The 18,237-nt window shown below is 36.1% G+C and overlaps 1 protein-coding gene and 1 pseudogene across 1 annotated transcript in view; both read left to right on the plus strand.

Annotated features, from left to right (window-relative positions):
- LOC139979937 (gamma-aminobutyric acid type B receptor subunit 1-like) overlaps positions 1-18,237 on the plus strand; it is a 104,917-nt gene that overhangs the window by 44,495 nt on the left and 42,185 nt on the right. The window contains exons 4-8 of the mRNA XM_071991191.1: positions 7,197-7,301; positions 11,857-11,922; positions 14,305-14,493; positions 15,582-15,803; positions 17,000-17,150. Coding sequence (XP_071847292.1) covers positions 7,197-7,301; positions 11,857-11,922; positions 14,305-14,493; positions 15,582-15,803; positions 17,000-17,150 — 733 coding nt within the window. The remainder of the gene's footprint in view (positions 1-7,196; positions 7,302-11,856; positions 11,923-14,304; positions 14,494-15,581; positions 15,804-16,999; positions 17,151-18,237) is intronic.
- LOC139980410 (U2 spliceosomal RNA) lies at positions 10,905-10,981 on the plus strand (annotated as a pseudogene).

Raw genomic sequence — 18,237 nt, forward strand, 5'->3', positions numbered from 1 at the left:
TTTCCATTTTTTTTTATTTTCTCTCTTTTGTACATAAAGGGTAAAATAAAAACATTAAAGACGTGATTTAATAATGCAAGTTATAGGAAAGGTATCGACATCTTGAATTTTAATGACTCAAACATATGTTTTGTTGTGTTTTGCAAAACTTTCAGTCGCTGTTACACAAATATGTTCCTGTTTTGATATTTTCATAGAGGTGTGTATATGTGTTCATCTTATGCATGATTCTTAAAGTTGAGTCAATCCCTTATACCGGTATAAGCATTCATCGAGTCCCCCATCCGGGAAGTTTCGTGCGTCTCAAATATTTTCCCCCTCGTGCACCTGTACCGTGTAATGTTGATTGATGTCAAACACAGATCCATACAACATACGACTAATACAAATACTATCACGCGTGGCATTGACCAATTGTCTCCCCCCTCGCAAAGGTATGATATCAGCTTACCTAGACACGCGAAGGCAAAAAGGTTAGTCATATCTTATGTACATTACAATGTGCACATGTGAACTTTGTCCATGATGGTGAAGCATTGCACTTCAATCAACGTTTGTTCAACGGTGGACAAATTAATGACAGGTATTTGTAACAGATCATTTACAAAGGTCAATTGAGAATGACAAAGTGACTGGCATTTCATTGGCCTCCGAGGTAAGAACTGTATCCGACTAACCAATCAGGTGAGGCCGATTCGCGGGAAGATTATGTTTTTTTGAGCCTGCACGTGTGAAGATCTGTGCGTGAAATAAATATAGTTTTAATTACTAGCTTTATGCTGTTTATTTATTGAGATGCTGTTGTATATCCTGTAACGCGCTGCAGATTAATCGCAAGTATAGATTCTGCTAAAAGAGAAGATCCAGATACAGTTTGGAAGTCGATTTTTTGAAACATTTCATTTCCTTAATGTGGCTACGTTTTGACGTCAGTATATGAAACAAATGGACAAGTACTAAAGCAAAGGAGAGGAAGACCTATATGCGGTATATGTAAAGTACATCAATACAATAGATAAGAAGGCATTTAATAACTTATACAAGGGTTTTTGCTTCGTGTGGGAAGTCTTGCATCAAACCACAGCCTCATATACCTCCCCTTTCTCTTTTCCCAATTGAGAAAGTCGTGTGCGTAATATATGTAGTACCGTATGTGTAATGTGTAAAACCATTACAATATATGTAATACGATGTTGAATACTCGAATATATTTATACATACAGGCTTGTTATATTTAATATATATATATATATAATATATATATATATAATATATATATATATATAATATATATATATATATATATATATATATATATATATATATATATATATATATATATCAAGCCTAATCACAGTTAACACTAATTAAGTACTCATCTTATTCTCCTGCATTCCGATCCAAGAGTAGATTGTCATGGATTATAGAATCATGCCTCTGTTTGTCATACTTCAGTCATCGCTGTTTCAAGTGCATGCGATCTCCCCAAGTCCCAATTCATCTTCTTAAGATGACCTACATTCCCTAAACACATCCTTCCAATGCAACGGGATGGACATTGTGTGCTCGGACGGCGAATCTTGTAGAGAAGCCGTTCGTCAATAAGTCCAGAAGCAATACGTCTATCATACGTGATCTCCAATCGATCCAAGGTATCCGGCTAAGTTTGGCTTGTGCCGGCGGCTGGGTCTTAAGTATCAAGCCAAACAAAAAATAGACTTCTTTCCCAAGCAGTATCCATTTCAGGTGGAAGCGATCTGATCGTCCACGGAAGTACTTCTTCCGTGCATGCATGGGTCTAAGCAACTGCATATGTGTAGTGGGGTATCTGTACAAAAAAGTCTGAAGAAAACATGGACATCAATGGACGGACGAGACGTCAATACACAGAAAGGAAAGTACACACCTGGCATTTGGGCAAAAGAACAAATGGCTGGATAAATGCTTTGGTGACAATAAATCAGAACTAGAAGAAGTCTTAAAATACCCGTCTACTATATTCTCTCTTTCATACTACCATCGATATTAAGTTAGGAATAGATGATTACAAAGTGAAGCTATAAAATACCTTAAATCTCCAACTTATAAACATATAATGAGGTATTATTACTCGACCTTGTCACTTAAGAAACAAAAAGTATGAAATTGATAAAAGTAAAAAACATATATAAAGCGGGAATAGAGGTCAAATTGTAAAAACAACAAAAATAAGCAGCATCCACAACACCAAAAACTATGATCGAAACTTGGACAACTTTGGGCTGAGTGAACCTCAGTAGTCTTGACTCCTTTTGTGATGACCCTTAGATGGCCAGCACTTTCAACCGTAAATTTGTAATAAATGGAAAGAACGTATTTAGAATCGATTTGGGAATAACGCGATATTTACTATAGTATCACAAACAGAGGCTGTAAGATTTAAGGTCTCAAAACAAATTATAGTCCCATAATACGCCTTCTGACCAGTAGAATCACCCTAACATATAGTGATATTGACGTTAGACTGTTACATAAAGGTCCGGGCTCGATTCCTACCTTCGACTGATGAGTCCCAAAAGGACGAAACCAGTCGTGTATATATATATATATATATATATATATATAAATATATATATATATATATATATATATATTTATATATATATATATATATATATATATATATATATATATATATATATATATATATATATCAATACTTAGCAATACTAATCCCTGCCAACGGTCTTGGTTACATATGTAGTTTGGAACCTATACTCTGTGGTTGGAGAAGTAGGTCAGAGTGCTAGTGTGTTGTCTGGATTGTTAAGGGTGTCAGTGATTCGCGCGGGAAATGGAGAAAAGACTTTGCACGGGAAATGGATAAATGATTAAAGAGATGGTGCATCGAATATCCATCCATTTACTTAGGCCATCCGTTGGCACAGAAATGAGTTCGGGGAAACAAAACCTAAAGCTAATTTTATATTTATCCATAGGCACCTTTTTAACTCTTTAAACAACCATAGTGTCGCTGAATTAACATGTAAATGAATCTAGGTGATAGAATACGTGGCATGTTTCAATCATGAATTTGTATTTGCCTCGTGGTAAATGCTTCAAGATACAGTCAATTCTCTCTCTCTCTCTGTCTAAATCATTTATATATGTTTAATTGCGACATACGGGTACAGAAAGACTCCCAAGTCGTAAATCCTACTTTAGTTTTCGATAAAGGAGCCTGAATATTTCTAAAACCAAATTACGTTCTAAAATGACTAAAGTCAAAGACATTTCGAGGAAGTAGGTGCCACTTTCTTATTCACAAAATATGAAAAGAAAGAATTTAGAATTAAATTATTAATTCGTTTTATATTTCTTCTTTTTGTGTAGCCTTGATCGACACCTTTATAAGGAGAATTTTGCAAACACGTTCCTCATTCGACGTATCAAAATAACATTTTCATATGTGTTTCAAATTCGTTTATTATACCGGGAAACAACTATATTATATGAATATTTCAAGTGTTAGCACTTAACACAGTACATATTTATGACATTTATCGGTAACCATATGAAGCTACATGTTATTACGGTGACAGCCCGATATTCATAAGGTTCAATTTTCATAAGGTTCATTGTTCATAAGGGTCATCATCCATAAGGTTCATTGTTCATAAGGTTCGCTATTCATAATGAGCAAAAAGGTTTATTGTTCATAAGGTTTTCTATTCATAATGAAAAAAAAAATTATGAATTAATATGAATAATGAATCTTTTTGTCTATTATGGATTAAGAACCCTTTGTTCTATTATGAATATCGAACCCTTTGTCCCATTATGAAAAACGAACCTTTTTATCCCATTATGGATATCGAACCGTTTTGCCCATTATGAATATCGAACCTTTGTTTTCATTATGAATACCGGACCTTATGAATTATGATCCCTTTTAATTATGAATAAAGAACCCTTATTTCCATTATGAATAGCGGACCTTATGAATATCGGGCAGACCCCGTTATTACAGAGGTGTGCACGTCTTAGCCATAACCATGGCTGTAATCGTTGGCAATTTTAGTTGAGTAAGGTGCATATACTACCGTGTTATAGGCTTATAGCTATGTATGACCTGTGTATACGATATATGCATGTGTATACGAAGGATAAACGGTTTAATGTTATCCTTTTCCTGCAACTTTCATCATACTGATGCACCTCAAGAAAGAAATTGACAGTAAAGTAAAAACAAGGTGAAGGAAGAGGATAAGTACCTTCTTCATTAAATATGATTTTACCGCACCTTGAACGGTTTATATATGCGTATTGTTCTATTGTTTTAGTCTGAAATTGACTGACAATGCAACCATCTTTGTTGGAGATCCCGCTAATGGTACTTAAAGAACATTTGAGATATTCCTCAGAAAGTGGTTACTTAGACATCTAAATGTATTTTTTACCACATTCTTAATTTACCAATCTGAATAAATATATATTGAACGGTGGTGTGGCCGAGTGGATAAAGACGGTGGAATTTGAAGCAACGAGGCTTTAGAAATCGAGAGGCTCCGGGTTCGAAACCCGGCCGGGTCATAGTAAGGTGGGTTTTTCATCCAAGAGCAATCTACGGTTTTCCCATCTGAAATGACTTTCTAAATTGAAAAGATTCCAAAGTTGAGTTAAAATGTTGAGTTGGAAGCCACCCGACGTGTTATAAGTTGTAATCCATAAGTCCTTGCGGGCCTCTCCCACATTTGTGGTCGCTTAAGCGTCGTAAAAATAACTGCTGATTATTATTATTTATATATTTCCTTATCTGTATATATTTGGTTGTTTTGTATATAGAAGTAACGGATTTCACAATGCATCATCGGCTCTATGAACTGCAACGTCAATAATTTTCATATCGTAAATAGTGTCTTGTGGGATATCGTTATAGTGCTGCATACATGCATGTATTACTATATGAATAAGGTTTTATCTTCAGGTATAAATTTTAAAAATACTCGGACACAGTACACATTTATGACATTTATCGGTAACCATATGAAGTTATATGTTATTACATAGGTTTGCACGTCTTAGCCATAACCATATGGCAGTCATCGTTGACAATTTTAGTTGAGTATAAGGTGCATATATTGCCGTGCTATAGGTCCATAGCTATGTATGACCTGTGTATACTATACTATATATACTAGCAGGGCACTCATACAGGAACACCAAGGAACCAGTCTCTGAACTTATCATGTGGACACCAAAACATGGAAGGAGAAAGGGGAAAACATAAGCTCAGCTATATAGATGTAGTTGCTAGGGACATCGGGGTGCTTCAAACTGATCTTCCTAACTTGATGAGGGACAGAAATAAATGGGCAAATCTCAACATGATTTCGACTTCTGTCGACTAGAGAGAGAGATACTATATATGGTAGTGTATACGAACGATAAACGGTTTAATGTTATCCTTTTACTGCAACTTTCATCATACTGATGCACCTCAAGAAGAAATTGACAGTAAAGTAAAAACAAGGTGAAGGAAGAGAATAAAGTACCTTCTTAATTAAATATGATTTTACCGCACTTTGAACGGTTTATATATGCGTATTGTTCTATTGTTTTAGTCTGAAATTGACTGACAATGCAACCATCTTTGTTGGAGATCCCGCTAATGGTACTTAAAGAACATTTGAGATATTCCTCAGAAAGTGGTTACTTTGACATCTAAATATATTTGGTACCACCTTCTTAATTTACCAATCTGAATAAATCTATATTAACCGGTGGTGTGGCCGAGTGGATAAAGACGGTGGAATTTGAAGCAATGAGGCTTAGAAATCGGGAGGCTCCGGGTTCGATACCCGGCCGGGTCATAGTAAGGTGGGTTTTTCATCCAAGAGCAATCTACGGTTTTCCCATCTGAAATGACTTTCTAAATTGAAAAGATTCCAAAGTTGAGTTAAAATGTTGAGTTGGAAGCCACCCGACGTGTTATAAGTTGTAATCCATAAGTCCTTGCGGGCTTCTCCCACATTTGTGGTCGCTTGAGCGTCGTAAAAATAACTGCTGATTATTATTATTATTATTATTTATTTATTTCCTTATCTGTATATATTTGGTTGTTTTGTATATAGAAGTAACGGATTTCACAATACATCATCGGCTCTATGAACTGCAAAGACAATAATTTTCATATCGTAAATAGTGTCTTGTGGGATTTCGTTATAGTGCTGCATATACAGGCATGTGTTATTATATGAATAAGGTTTTATGTTCAGGTATAAATTTAAAAAATACTCGGACACATTTATAACTGATACCTTAACAGAGAAAGAAACAACGTATCTTTGTCGTTTGCAAAGTTATAGCGGCCATTAAACTCTTGTCCATGTTTTAGTTCATACTTTTTCACAGTTTTGGCGTCCATAAATAGTAATTTATCATTATAAATCAAGCGAGGGTATTAATGGTTGCATATAACCCGTATACGCTGCTAGCTGTTTCAACCATCGTCCGTAGCATTCATAAATCTGAAATTAATATGACTGTGCATATACATCACCAAAATAGGTAAGCCATATCGGGAGAGTGTCGGATTTATAGTAGGTCTAACATCAAAGTCAGTTTGTTATGATGTTGATATTGAAACTATAGTAAGGTGAATTACCTTTCTTTTTTTGTGTGGGGGGGGGGGGGGGATATTTAAGTGCACTTAACTTGTATACTGATATATATTCAGTTGAAAATCACGTTGAAAATACAGCTGTATATGCAGGTCAGAATTTAAATAAAACATATTGCATATATTTTCATTCATTCAAAATCATTTTGACAAGGAATGAATTGTTTTCTTCATACTTAGGCCTACATCTCTTGAGGTTCTACATAATTCTACAGATTATCTATTTTATTCGTTATTCGATCCACAGTGTTTAAAAAAACTTCGACGCATCTCATTTTTCTTTCTTTCTATCTTTGTCTTTTATATCCTATCCCATTCCGTTTTTCTTTCACTTCCTCTCTAACGAAATATCCTTGTGCATGCAGGTCAAGTCAAATGTTGTCAAATGTTGTAATCTAAATGACTAAGTTTCCATATAGTAGGTTGCACAAGATAAATAATTAAGGCTAACAGTGCAAAACTGATAAAATTCTGCAAAATGATAATCTGTCATTTAATCGACTAATCTCCGTCTGTTTTTAATATCTCACTACAGGCTCAGATCAAATTAGATGAGTATTTCAGGATGTATACCAACCTATCATTAGTCCTAACCAAGAACTTCGTAGAAGATCCATACGAACAAATACAAGAACTAAAGGTAGGCTGACATCAGATATTTCATCTCCTTGCTTACAATCATGTTCATTTTGGATAGCATGTTAAGCCTATACTAATGAACATTCAAGTATGCACTATATATAAAATCCTTTCTTCTTCCCTTGTAGAAACCATTTACTTACATTCAAGGGCGTAGGAACCGGGGGGGGGGACTGGGGGCGCCAGCCCCCCCAGTGAAAAATATGGGGGGGCGGAAGTATCATTCCGCCCCCCCCCCCCGCTCCGCATGTCAGAAAACCCCTTTTTCATTTCCAAATGAGAAAAAAATCTCATTTTGAGCACCAAATTGCATTTAAGGCCAGGTGAAAATGCAAAATTCTTTACAAAATGGAGTGGGAATTGAAGTGTGCTATATTGCACCAAATTGCATCTGAGGCCACCTGAAAATGCAAAAAAAATTCCAAAGGGGAGGGGCACTTAAACCCCTACCCCAGGCCGGCCATCAGTCTTCAGCCCCCTCCCCCCACTCAAAAGTACCTTCCTACGCCAATGCTTACATTGTAATACCTTGTTCTTCCTTATGTCTGGGTAGTTGAAACATATTACATATGTCCCATAAGATAATGTTGAATCTCTCATTCTTCGCTCACTATATATATTTCGCGGTATGCATCAAGTCATTCTTCTAATTTAAAAGAGAGTGTTGCAGATCATTTGTCATTTTAAGAGGATAAGTTTTTGTCAACTGGTTAAGCTTAAACATAATTCAAAAATTTCGCTAAACCGGTATATATACAAACAGATGCCGGAAGTAATGTGATATATTCAAACCATTGCTACAACAAATGATCAAATACGTGATTATCCGGAGTTTTTTAGTTGATTGTCTGAAGAATGCATCGAGACTTTCAGTAAAACTTAATCGAATCGTACAGAACTGTAATGCTTTTTTTGCTTTTTTACATGGAAACTTTTGCTTCATATCTTGCGAGAAAATGCAAATAGACCAAATAGGCTGGTGTTCTCTAAGCTCTTTACAATCGTTATACGCTATTTGTCTTGATATCAAAAAGCTAGACTTATTTCCCTCGGCGAGAAATTTTTAACGCACCATGGAGATTGAAACAAGTTTCCAGTAGTCCTTCAGATTTGGGAATACTTCCTGCTACTGCAAGCAAAGAGGAGGAGGAAACAGCATTTCTTGTTTGTCAATGGCTGGCTATGTAGTCTGTGGTGTTTAATGTTGTGATCGAAAAGCTTTCGTTGGCAGAAGAACGTTAATACGGTAGAAGATACTATTACTGTGGCTAAGGGTTTTTGTTTACCTAGAAAATATCCAACATTTGAGCCAACATCTTTGCTAGAAAATAAGTTTAGCATATATGCATAACCTATACTTTTCCCTGTCACTGTATTTGGGTATACCATGATGGCTTTGTATCAACTTGCTATTATTTTCAGCTTAAATAACAGAGGCATGTCCTACAGCGACAGTGTTGTCTTTCTATGACATGAAATTGAACATGTTTTCATAAATTAATTATAATGTTGACAGATTTGTTTCTGCCCTTAACTAGTTTACACAAGGAATTGTCTATACCGTGAATATTTTATGTTTGACCATTTGGTTTGAAACACTCAATTTTTTCTTATAACGACACAGGAAACTCACACCATCTCCTCCCACCCCCCCCCCCCATTTTTTTTGCAAATGTCCGTTCAGTTATTGTAGGAAAACGCTTATCACGTATGACTTATCACATGAAAATGGAAAATGAAAATAGTTTTCTTTCTTTTACCCTTTCTTTGTATATTTTAAAGGAAATTTGACAAACCAAAAAAAAAAACAATATTGTAATGGAATCAATAGTAATTCATTGCAGTACATCATATATCAGTCAATGCATAAAGGTTCTCTTTAAAACTCGTGTTTTTTTAACCATAAGTTCTTTTCATTTCTGGTTAAACCTGTAGAGCAAAGCTTAGGCCAAAAATTGCATTGGTCTGTATTCAGGGGAGCAGGGGTGTATTCCCCTCCTCCCTCCTCCCTCCTCCCTCCTCCCTCCTCCCTCCTCCCTCCTCCCTCCTCCCTCCTCCCTCCTCCCTCCTCCCTCCTCCCTCCTTGCAACCTTACGTTAACATTCAAAATGGCTGCTTAGTTATTTGCACAAAACATCCGTTTTGATCTAATTATAGACTTAATTGATAGCCTTATTATCCATAAAAAGCACCATTGGACAAAAATATGATTTGATCTGGGAAGTAGGAACCTCAGACCCTTCTATTTGGGAGCTCAACGACCTCAGTGTAAACCATCTTCTTTCTAAATCTTAGATTTCGTCTAGACTATGATTACGGTTTCTTTAATGATTGATTGATTGATTTAGACACATTCAAAGACATATCATCCAACTCACATCGATCGCAATATTTTTTTATTTTTTTTCGATCACAATATTGTTTTCCAATTACTAGTTTCCAGTCGAATATGTAGTTCCTACACTTTGTTCCTCTGATAATTTTTCTTATAGTTCAGTCTTTTCCTATATACGAAAAAAAAACAAAGGCTTGACTTCTTCAACTTCACAGACAAACTTAATGAACTATACATTATTACTACATTTCAGCACCACATAATATCGACAATTTATCCAAACATTGTTGTCAAAAATTTGGCTTTAGCAGGATCATTGGAAATATAAATGACTGTGAGTGAACCTCCATTGATCGTCATGAAATGGAATATGCAAACTTAACTTGTTCATTGTCTGTCCACAATTACTGCGTATATATTTCTACGAATTTCAAAACCCTAATGTAATTAAGGGATATAGTTTGTTCCTTTTCGCGGAGGACCGCAAACCGCAAACCAAACCAAGCCAAGCAAACAGAATCATTGAAGAATTTTATCAGAATTTTATTGAATTAACTTTGTCATCAACCCTGATGTATAAGATGAATGACGTTTAAACTTAGAGCTTTATTCATAGTTCCTTTAGTCGTGAATAAGGCAAGAATGCACACTTCCCTGAGATGGATGACGTCAGTGAAACCGACCGGATTCTCCGTATCCGTCGACTAAAGAATTATCATTTAATTGCATTTTCAAAAGAAAGAGTAAATTCAAGCTCTAGACAAGCTTGTCAACTATAATTTAACGCCTTGACGCATTTTTTCATCTGTGTCTAAAAATTGAACATAACTTAAGACGACATGCATAACGTTAACTGCAGAGAAGATTGTCGGAATTTGTGAAATCAAACAAACAAACTAAATAAATTAGAGATAGAGAGACGACAGAAAATAGCTGTCGAAAATAACCGTTGAACTTTTGTGTCTGGTTGACTCCTAATTTTATTCTTTTATTTTTAAATTATTTGTAAAAAGTGAGTGACAAAAAAAAAAAAAAAAAAAAAAAAACTTTTTTTTTTTCAGCCTGTCTTCGTTTCTTTCAGAATATTCAAAATGTTGATAAATACGCCCATCCCATTTTCATCCCCGTTGGTGCCCTAAACTTTCTGTTGTTGCTTTACTCTCTCCACTCATTTAACGTAACACATCATACAAATGAGGGCTAATTTGTAGGGTTTAGGTGTAGGGTCACGCTTCAGTGAAGTCTAAAGGGATACAGGTCAACTACATCATCGCTTCTCGGCCTTTTAGCTAAGATCATGTGTAGTATCTGTTCCCTTTCGAGGGGAATGGTGATGCACACCTGACGATGATCACACAGTCACAGTCCCGATGCAAGGGGACTGGGGTTGAGAGCGGATCAGTCGTTTGGTAGTTTGGTTTTCGTGCCCATGCAGGTTCTTTCCTGGGCGACTTTTCCTTAAAAAAAAAGGATCACCTCTGTCATGTTAAATCATTTTAAGCAGCTTATTGGGAATTAACTATTCAAAAATCGCCACTGACACAAAAAAAAAAAAAATTAGAGACCCTCCAAAACAGTCTTAGTTTCACCATGCTTAAAATAGCAAACCTTTCAGTCTCGGATTAGTTCGGATCAGGTGGAAAAAACTCGACTAAACCAGCTGCAACTATTTGAAGCATGTCTATCATATCTTTTCAGTCTCAGTTTGGTAGCTGTGTATTAGGCACCTGTAGTGTCACGCTATGTACGCTGATGTGCTTTTAAACATGTAGTGAGATAGGAAGTATGTTTTGGGTTTTTCTGTGAGAAAGATTATATTCCCTTGAAAGACATTTTGCTTTGTGATTAGTAGTTTTCTTCCTCAAAATCATTTGAGACTTGGTGCCTCTTTCTTCAGAAGGCTAAGGGTAAGAGAAAATTCAATTTAGGTGAGTTTAGAGTCAATTATATATTGAGATTGGTCACAACCAAAGAAATTCAAAACCTAGAGGATTTTCTTTCCTATGCTTAATTTTTTTTTCATCTTCTTTTCATTATTGCTTTTTATTATATCTCTGCAGCTGATGTCGTTTTTTGATCAAATTTTTCTCTATAATTTCTTAATAAATTTATCCTTGCCAGTGTGTAAGTTTATAGTATAGAGTTCTTCATAGAGTTTTATCACCGTAGGTCGTTCATCTTTCTATATATATATATATTCCCCCTTTTTTCTTTCTTCAAGGACAAAGACGTTCGGATTATCATTGGTAGCTTCCAAGAGACGACTGCACGTAGAGTATTTTGTGAGGTGCGTTCATATATATTCTAACTTCTTTATTATGGAAATGATTTTCCCTCCCCCCTTAAATATACCTCACAAAATGTCTGCGGCTTAGCTAGGATGTTTTTTTTCTTCTATTTTCTTTTGGGTGTATGTGTATGAAAAGTCATGCTATGCCCTCTGGTTGAAGCAGATGTCCTTGAAAAGTTTAATAAATGAGGGCAAGCATTTTATTACAAGTCAAAATCAAGGGCGATCTAATCGGAACATTGCGTGACGAGGAAACGGACGATGTTCGTCTTAAGGCTATGTGCACTAAGACTACTCAAGTTGACGGGCCATATGGATGGAGAAGAAGAAATATATATATATATATATATATATATATATATATATATATATATATATATCAAAATGGGGCGCAAACGACGTTGAAGATATTTACATTTGGGAAATCAATTAGTAATTTTTCGGTCTCGTTAATGTAGTAGTGTATATAGAATGAGACTGTGTTGTGTAGGGCATGTACATGAGTAAATGTCAGCGATTTACAGACCTTTATAGCTACTGTCAGGCTCTGGTGTTTTTGATAGGTTTATAAGTTCATATATAGAGATAATATTGTGAGAACTATGCTACTGACAGACGAAATTATTTTGCGGGATGTAAAAATATGAAAACTTACAACAACAAAAATGTATGTGAAGACCACATTATAACCGATTGTTATCCTAAGAGGACATTTTACTTAGGAATTTTGTTCAATGTGAGATGAAGATGATGATAAGGTTGTGTTTATATAGGTGAATTTGCAGCAACTTCTGGAAATATTATTATTATTATTAATATTATTATTATTATATATATATATATATATATATATATATATATATATATATCGATATATATATATATATATTAATATATAGCCTTTTGGCTAAGATCATGTGTAGTATCTGTTCCCTTTCGAAGGGAATGGTGATGCACACCTGACGATGATCACACAGTCACAGTCCCGATGCAAGGGGACTGGGGTGGAGAGCGGATCAGCCGTTTGGTAGTTTGGTTTTCATGCCCAGGTTCTTTCCTGGGAGACTTTTCCTTAAAAAAAAATAATATATATAAATAATACTATATACTATAAAGCTAAAACATCCGCATATAGATGGTCACTGCCACCCAACATCGCTTATCAGAGATTAAGTAATAATTTTCTTACGGTTTCGATATAGATATTTAGTCCACATTTCCTTTTTTTTTCGTTTCATTACCCTTTAATTATAATACACAACATTCAAGCATACGCTCTTTCAAATATCAACCAATCTTATTTATTATATGTACATAGAACTTCAAGGGTTAAGTTAAATAGCTAACAGAATCTTTAGAGTTAACGGTAATATAAACAAAGATTCTTTAAGAAATATTCTACATTGGGTATATATATTCCCCATATTTCTAAACGGTTGAAGTGGCAATATGAAATTTTTCCCATACACGCGCAGCTAATGCAATGATTATAGCAGATAGTTCACGACGGTTTCGACAGGACAAATTTTCCGTAGACTAAAAAGATATAGAACTCTGCCTAGACACACTAATTAATCCATATGGTTCATCCCATGGGGAACTGTATAACGCACTATCGGCCTCGCTTTGCCCAGATTATCTAATCGGATAATGTTGCCATATGATGTTGAAGATTATTAATTTATCTAGATATATCATTTATGAAATAAATTCTTTTCGGCGTTTGCTATATTTTATACTCTGCAAGAAGGACATTACTGCTCTCTCAAAGGGGGAGAATGGGAGTGGTGGCTGGGGTGCTTGCTATATTCTACGCATGCAGCCGTGTGGCTTCAAGTAGCCCGATGATCGTGGCTATATTTCTTATTTCCAAAGAGTGAGAAATCAAATTTTTAGAGTGGCCACAATCCATCACTCTTTCGAGGAGTGATGTCAGTCCTTTGCTCAGAGTGAATTTAATCCAATTTACCGCTTATGAGGTCAAACCAACTTTATAGTGGTAGAATGAAATTGCCAATCACGTTACTCTTTGATAAGAGTGTCATTCTTTCCTACAGAGTTTTCATCACTTTGAACACTCTCAGAGAGTGAGTTCTGTGGAAATGAGAGTTTACATTTAAAAGCTATACAATTCGCTTCCTAGTTGGTATTATACGCACAATTAACAGGAAAGGAAACAAGCTCTAAACTTTACTACCCCATTATTTTCATGTATTACTCCTCGTGAGATGTTTGGTATAGATAACACTGTAAAGCAACTTAAATATGTCTGTATTTACTTTTCACTCGAGAAACTCATATTGAGGCGAAATTAATTCAATATTTGTGTAATAACTTATAAAATCAACCGAAATTTATACATGTCGTGTTTTCCAACAGGCGTACAAACAAAATATGTATGGAGGTCAATACGTTTGGTTTCTGTTGGGCTGGTACCAACGTGAATGGTGGCGCATGGGAAATGACACAGGGTGCACCGTGGAGCAACTGGACCAGGCAGTAGAAGGGTATTTTTCTGTGGATATGATGGATATTAATATGAACAACGATAAGTTAATCTCCGAACAGGTACGTTGTCATTCATCTAGTCTTAATTTCGTCCAGATTCTCATTGCCTACATGGGCAAGAGCATGGACATGATTGTGGACATCGGCATGGGCGTGGTGTATTGGCGTGGACATGCGCATAGACATGGGCGTGGGCATGGGCGTGGGCATGGGCGTGGGTATGGGCGTGGACATGGGCGTGGGTATGGGCGTGGACATGCGCGTAGACATGGATGTGGGCATGGGCGTGGGCATGCGCGTGGACTTGGGCGTGGCCATGGGCGTGGACATCGGTAAGGGCGTGGGTATGGGCGTGGACATGGGCGTGTACGTGCACGTAGACATGGATATGGGCGTGGGTCTTGGCTCTTCACGCTATGTGAATCGGGCACAAAAAAATGTCCAAATCCTTTATTCAATTTTACAGAATCACTTTTTGTCTCTGTTACGCTTGACGCAGCCTTTCCTCTCTATCCCTGTTACTTGTAAGAACATTTTTGTAACAAACCAAAGAGGGGGGTCGGGTGGAGAGTAGTAGGGATACCGCCCGGATCCGCTCCTGAGTAAGCATATACCCTGCTCCATTTCTGCAAGTAGTTCAAGATTATCATAATATGTTGATAATAGCATCATGCGTTAAATTGCAACACCCTGAACCACGTTTTCTGAACATTGACGTTCTCTGAAACAAGACATTAAAAGTTTCATTAGTTAAAGCAAACATGCTCAAAGACGCCTGCGTAATGATCTTATGATAATAATGATAATAATAAAGAAAATAACTTTCATCTTGAATATTTTCACGGTGTTCATTATATCTCTTCGGGAGAAAGAAGGTATATACGAGAAAATATTTACACAAGAAACTCTCTTTATACAGTTATCAATAGTGTTGGCTAAATATTATGATTAAGTGTGACGTCATCAAGGTGGGTGGGAGTACTATATGATGGGAACGATATAGGCATTCCCAATACAAAAGTATACATGTTTGGTTTGGTTAGGTTATCCCAAATTCTCTTTGATGATATTGTATCATTCTAGATTCATTCCCTGCCAATAATGAAATATTTTAAATAATAGTGCATCATTTTTTCTTCTGAATTTAGACTGTGGACGAATTTATAAAACAGCTATCGGACCTCGGTGTTCACCATGTTGATTCTACGCATGCACCACAAACATACGATGCCGTTTGGACCATTGCTGTGACGTTACGAACTCTAATCGAAAACACAAACACAAGCCTGGAATATTTCAGTTATGAAAACCAGGCCTGGAAAGATGAGATAATGGGCTACCTATCTCGTCTCCATTTCAATGGCGTCTCGGTGAGTGAAATTTGATTTGCAAGCAATAAATTTTTATATTACATGGCTGATAACATCCCACGGAGATAATGGAGAACAAAAAAAAAACGCCTGAACGAGGAAGGTTAAGGACGCCATGGGAAGGTGCTTCTGACATGGTTGATGTATATATACGTACATACTAGAAAGGGCAGCTACTGACCGCATTCCGCAATCGATGTAGAACTATTTATTATGGGTTAAACTTGAAAATAACGCTGTCCGATAGGCGGTCAGTTTTGCTCGTTAACTTTAAAAAATAATATATAAAGAAACATCGTAAAGAAAGGTATCGGACTCAACGCTTGCTTTAGGTATCCAAACATATCGATGTCAATTATGTCGCTACAATTCGAGGTTGTTTTAAGTTTGCCATCACAAGGGTGGTCTAAATTAGTGTTGAAAATTGGTTTTTAAATGTGTACGAACGACTCATTGCTTGTCCACCATTTTGTGACGTCATTTTGGGACACATCAGGCGGAAGTAGGAATCGAAATTCCGGATCTTTCGTGTCTTAGACCGAAGTCCGTAACACTCGACCACAGTGTGAATGCGTATATGAAATGGCTATGTATAACCGCCAATGAGAGCGTATTATCATAACACTTCATAACAACACTTTTCGGGCGTGTTGATATTCATTAATTTATAATATATGTATGTATGTATATATATATATATATAGTTATATATAACCAACTATATATATAAAAAATGCAAAATTTCCTTCCTCCTATCTTTGCAGGGTATATATATATATACATATATATATAGTTATATATATAGTTATATATATATAGTTATATATATATAGTTATATATATAGTTAGATATAGTTATATTTATATATAAATATACGTCAATTGATTATTGAGAAGTTATTCGGAAAATACATCGAAGGAAACTATAAGGTGTGATTACTCGTAATGCAAATTTCTGTGACTTTTGACTGACATCTTTCTCCTAGCAAGAAAATGTTTACATAAGGACTTCTACCAAACAAGGACTGAATAGCTCAGTTGGTAAAGTACAGAACTTTGTCACATCCTATAATGTTTTGGTAGTCACTATTCTGACAAGTACAAAAGCAAAGCCTATAAATACCAATCGTCTTTTCAAACTTTTGGAAATTTAGTACCACAACTATTGCAAAATATCTTTCCCACTATTTTTGCAGGGTAAAGTTTCCTTCATCGGTCCAGATCGTAATGGGATAACAGTGTTTCGACAGAATCAAGAGGGAAACATGACAAGGGTGGCGCTCTATTTTCCAGAGAATGGGACTTTATGTTTTGACTGCGAGGGGACGAAACCAATTAAGTGGAAAGGTAAGTGTTTTTTTTTGTCCATAAGTTGTGTGCAATAGTGCATGGATCCAAGATTTCACGGGAGGGGTGTGGAGGGGGGGGGGTTCAAATACCAATAGATATCGAAACTCAGTACCGAAGTACAGCTGTTCATTACAAGGAAATCCCCCAAAGTATGGTAAGGAATGTCTTTGCGCGGAAGCGTATTAAAGATTTCCCACTATACATTATTTTGAGAAGAATTTCTTTTGCAGGAATATTTTAAGAGCAACAAGAAGTTCTCATAGAGGGACCCGTGACCATCAAGTCTCCTTATTGTATCTGCTCATGGTTTCTTTCAATATATAGTGTCTTATAAAACTCCTCTAGCCCACTTTTCTCAATGCAAATGACCAGCGTGCCGTGTTTTTCTTAGCATCATTTCTCGCGTTTCCTAATCTACTGTGCTCCTCTTTTACCTGTCTCGACACTACTACTGCACCTTCCCTATTCTACCTAGTCTAAAAACTGTTAATATTTTAGCACTGCGCCCCCATTAAATCTACTCTTGATCATCGCCCATTACCGCCTTCCGAATCTACTTCTGTTGTACAGGTACCGAATGCGCGATTAGCGCGTTACCCTTACTTTCGTATCGTTTACGTTTCGTTCTAGAGTGTTCTTTCAAAGTTTCGCTCGTTCATTTCGACGCAAATGTTATTATTCTTCATATTCTACATATATCTAGCCTATTTATATGTTTCCGACCTATTGTATGAAGTTTTTCATGCTTTACACATCCCGTCTCTTTTTCGCGGGTCTTCGGCCTTAGTTTGCAGTGTCTTATAAAATCCTCTAACACACATTTCTGAATGAAAATGACGAGCGTGTTGTATTTCTTAGCACCATTTCTCCTGTTTCTTAAGTCATTTGAGCCCCGTTATATTACAAGACAAAAAAATGATTTTCATGTATTTACATCCCCAGTTACTAATTATTTTCGTAAGGACACTAAAAGTCCAAAAGTATATAATATTATTGTCACAAAATAGACCTGAAGGAACTGGGGAAGACATTCCAGCATGTTTTCCTCCCACTTTGAAAATCTGACAAAATAAAGCAGAAAATT

Source organism: Apostichopus japonicus, chromosome 14, assembly GCF_037975245.1.
Source record: "Apostichopus japonicus isolate 1M-3 chromosome 14, ASM3797524v1, whole genome shotgun sequence".
Lineage (NCBI taxonomy): Eukaryota > Metazoa > Echinodermata > Holothuroidea > Aspidochirotida > Stichopodidae > Apostichopus > Apostichopus japonicus.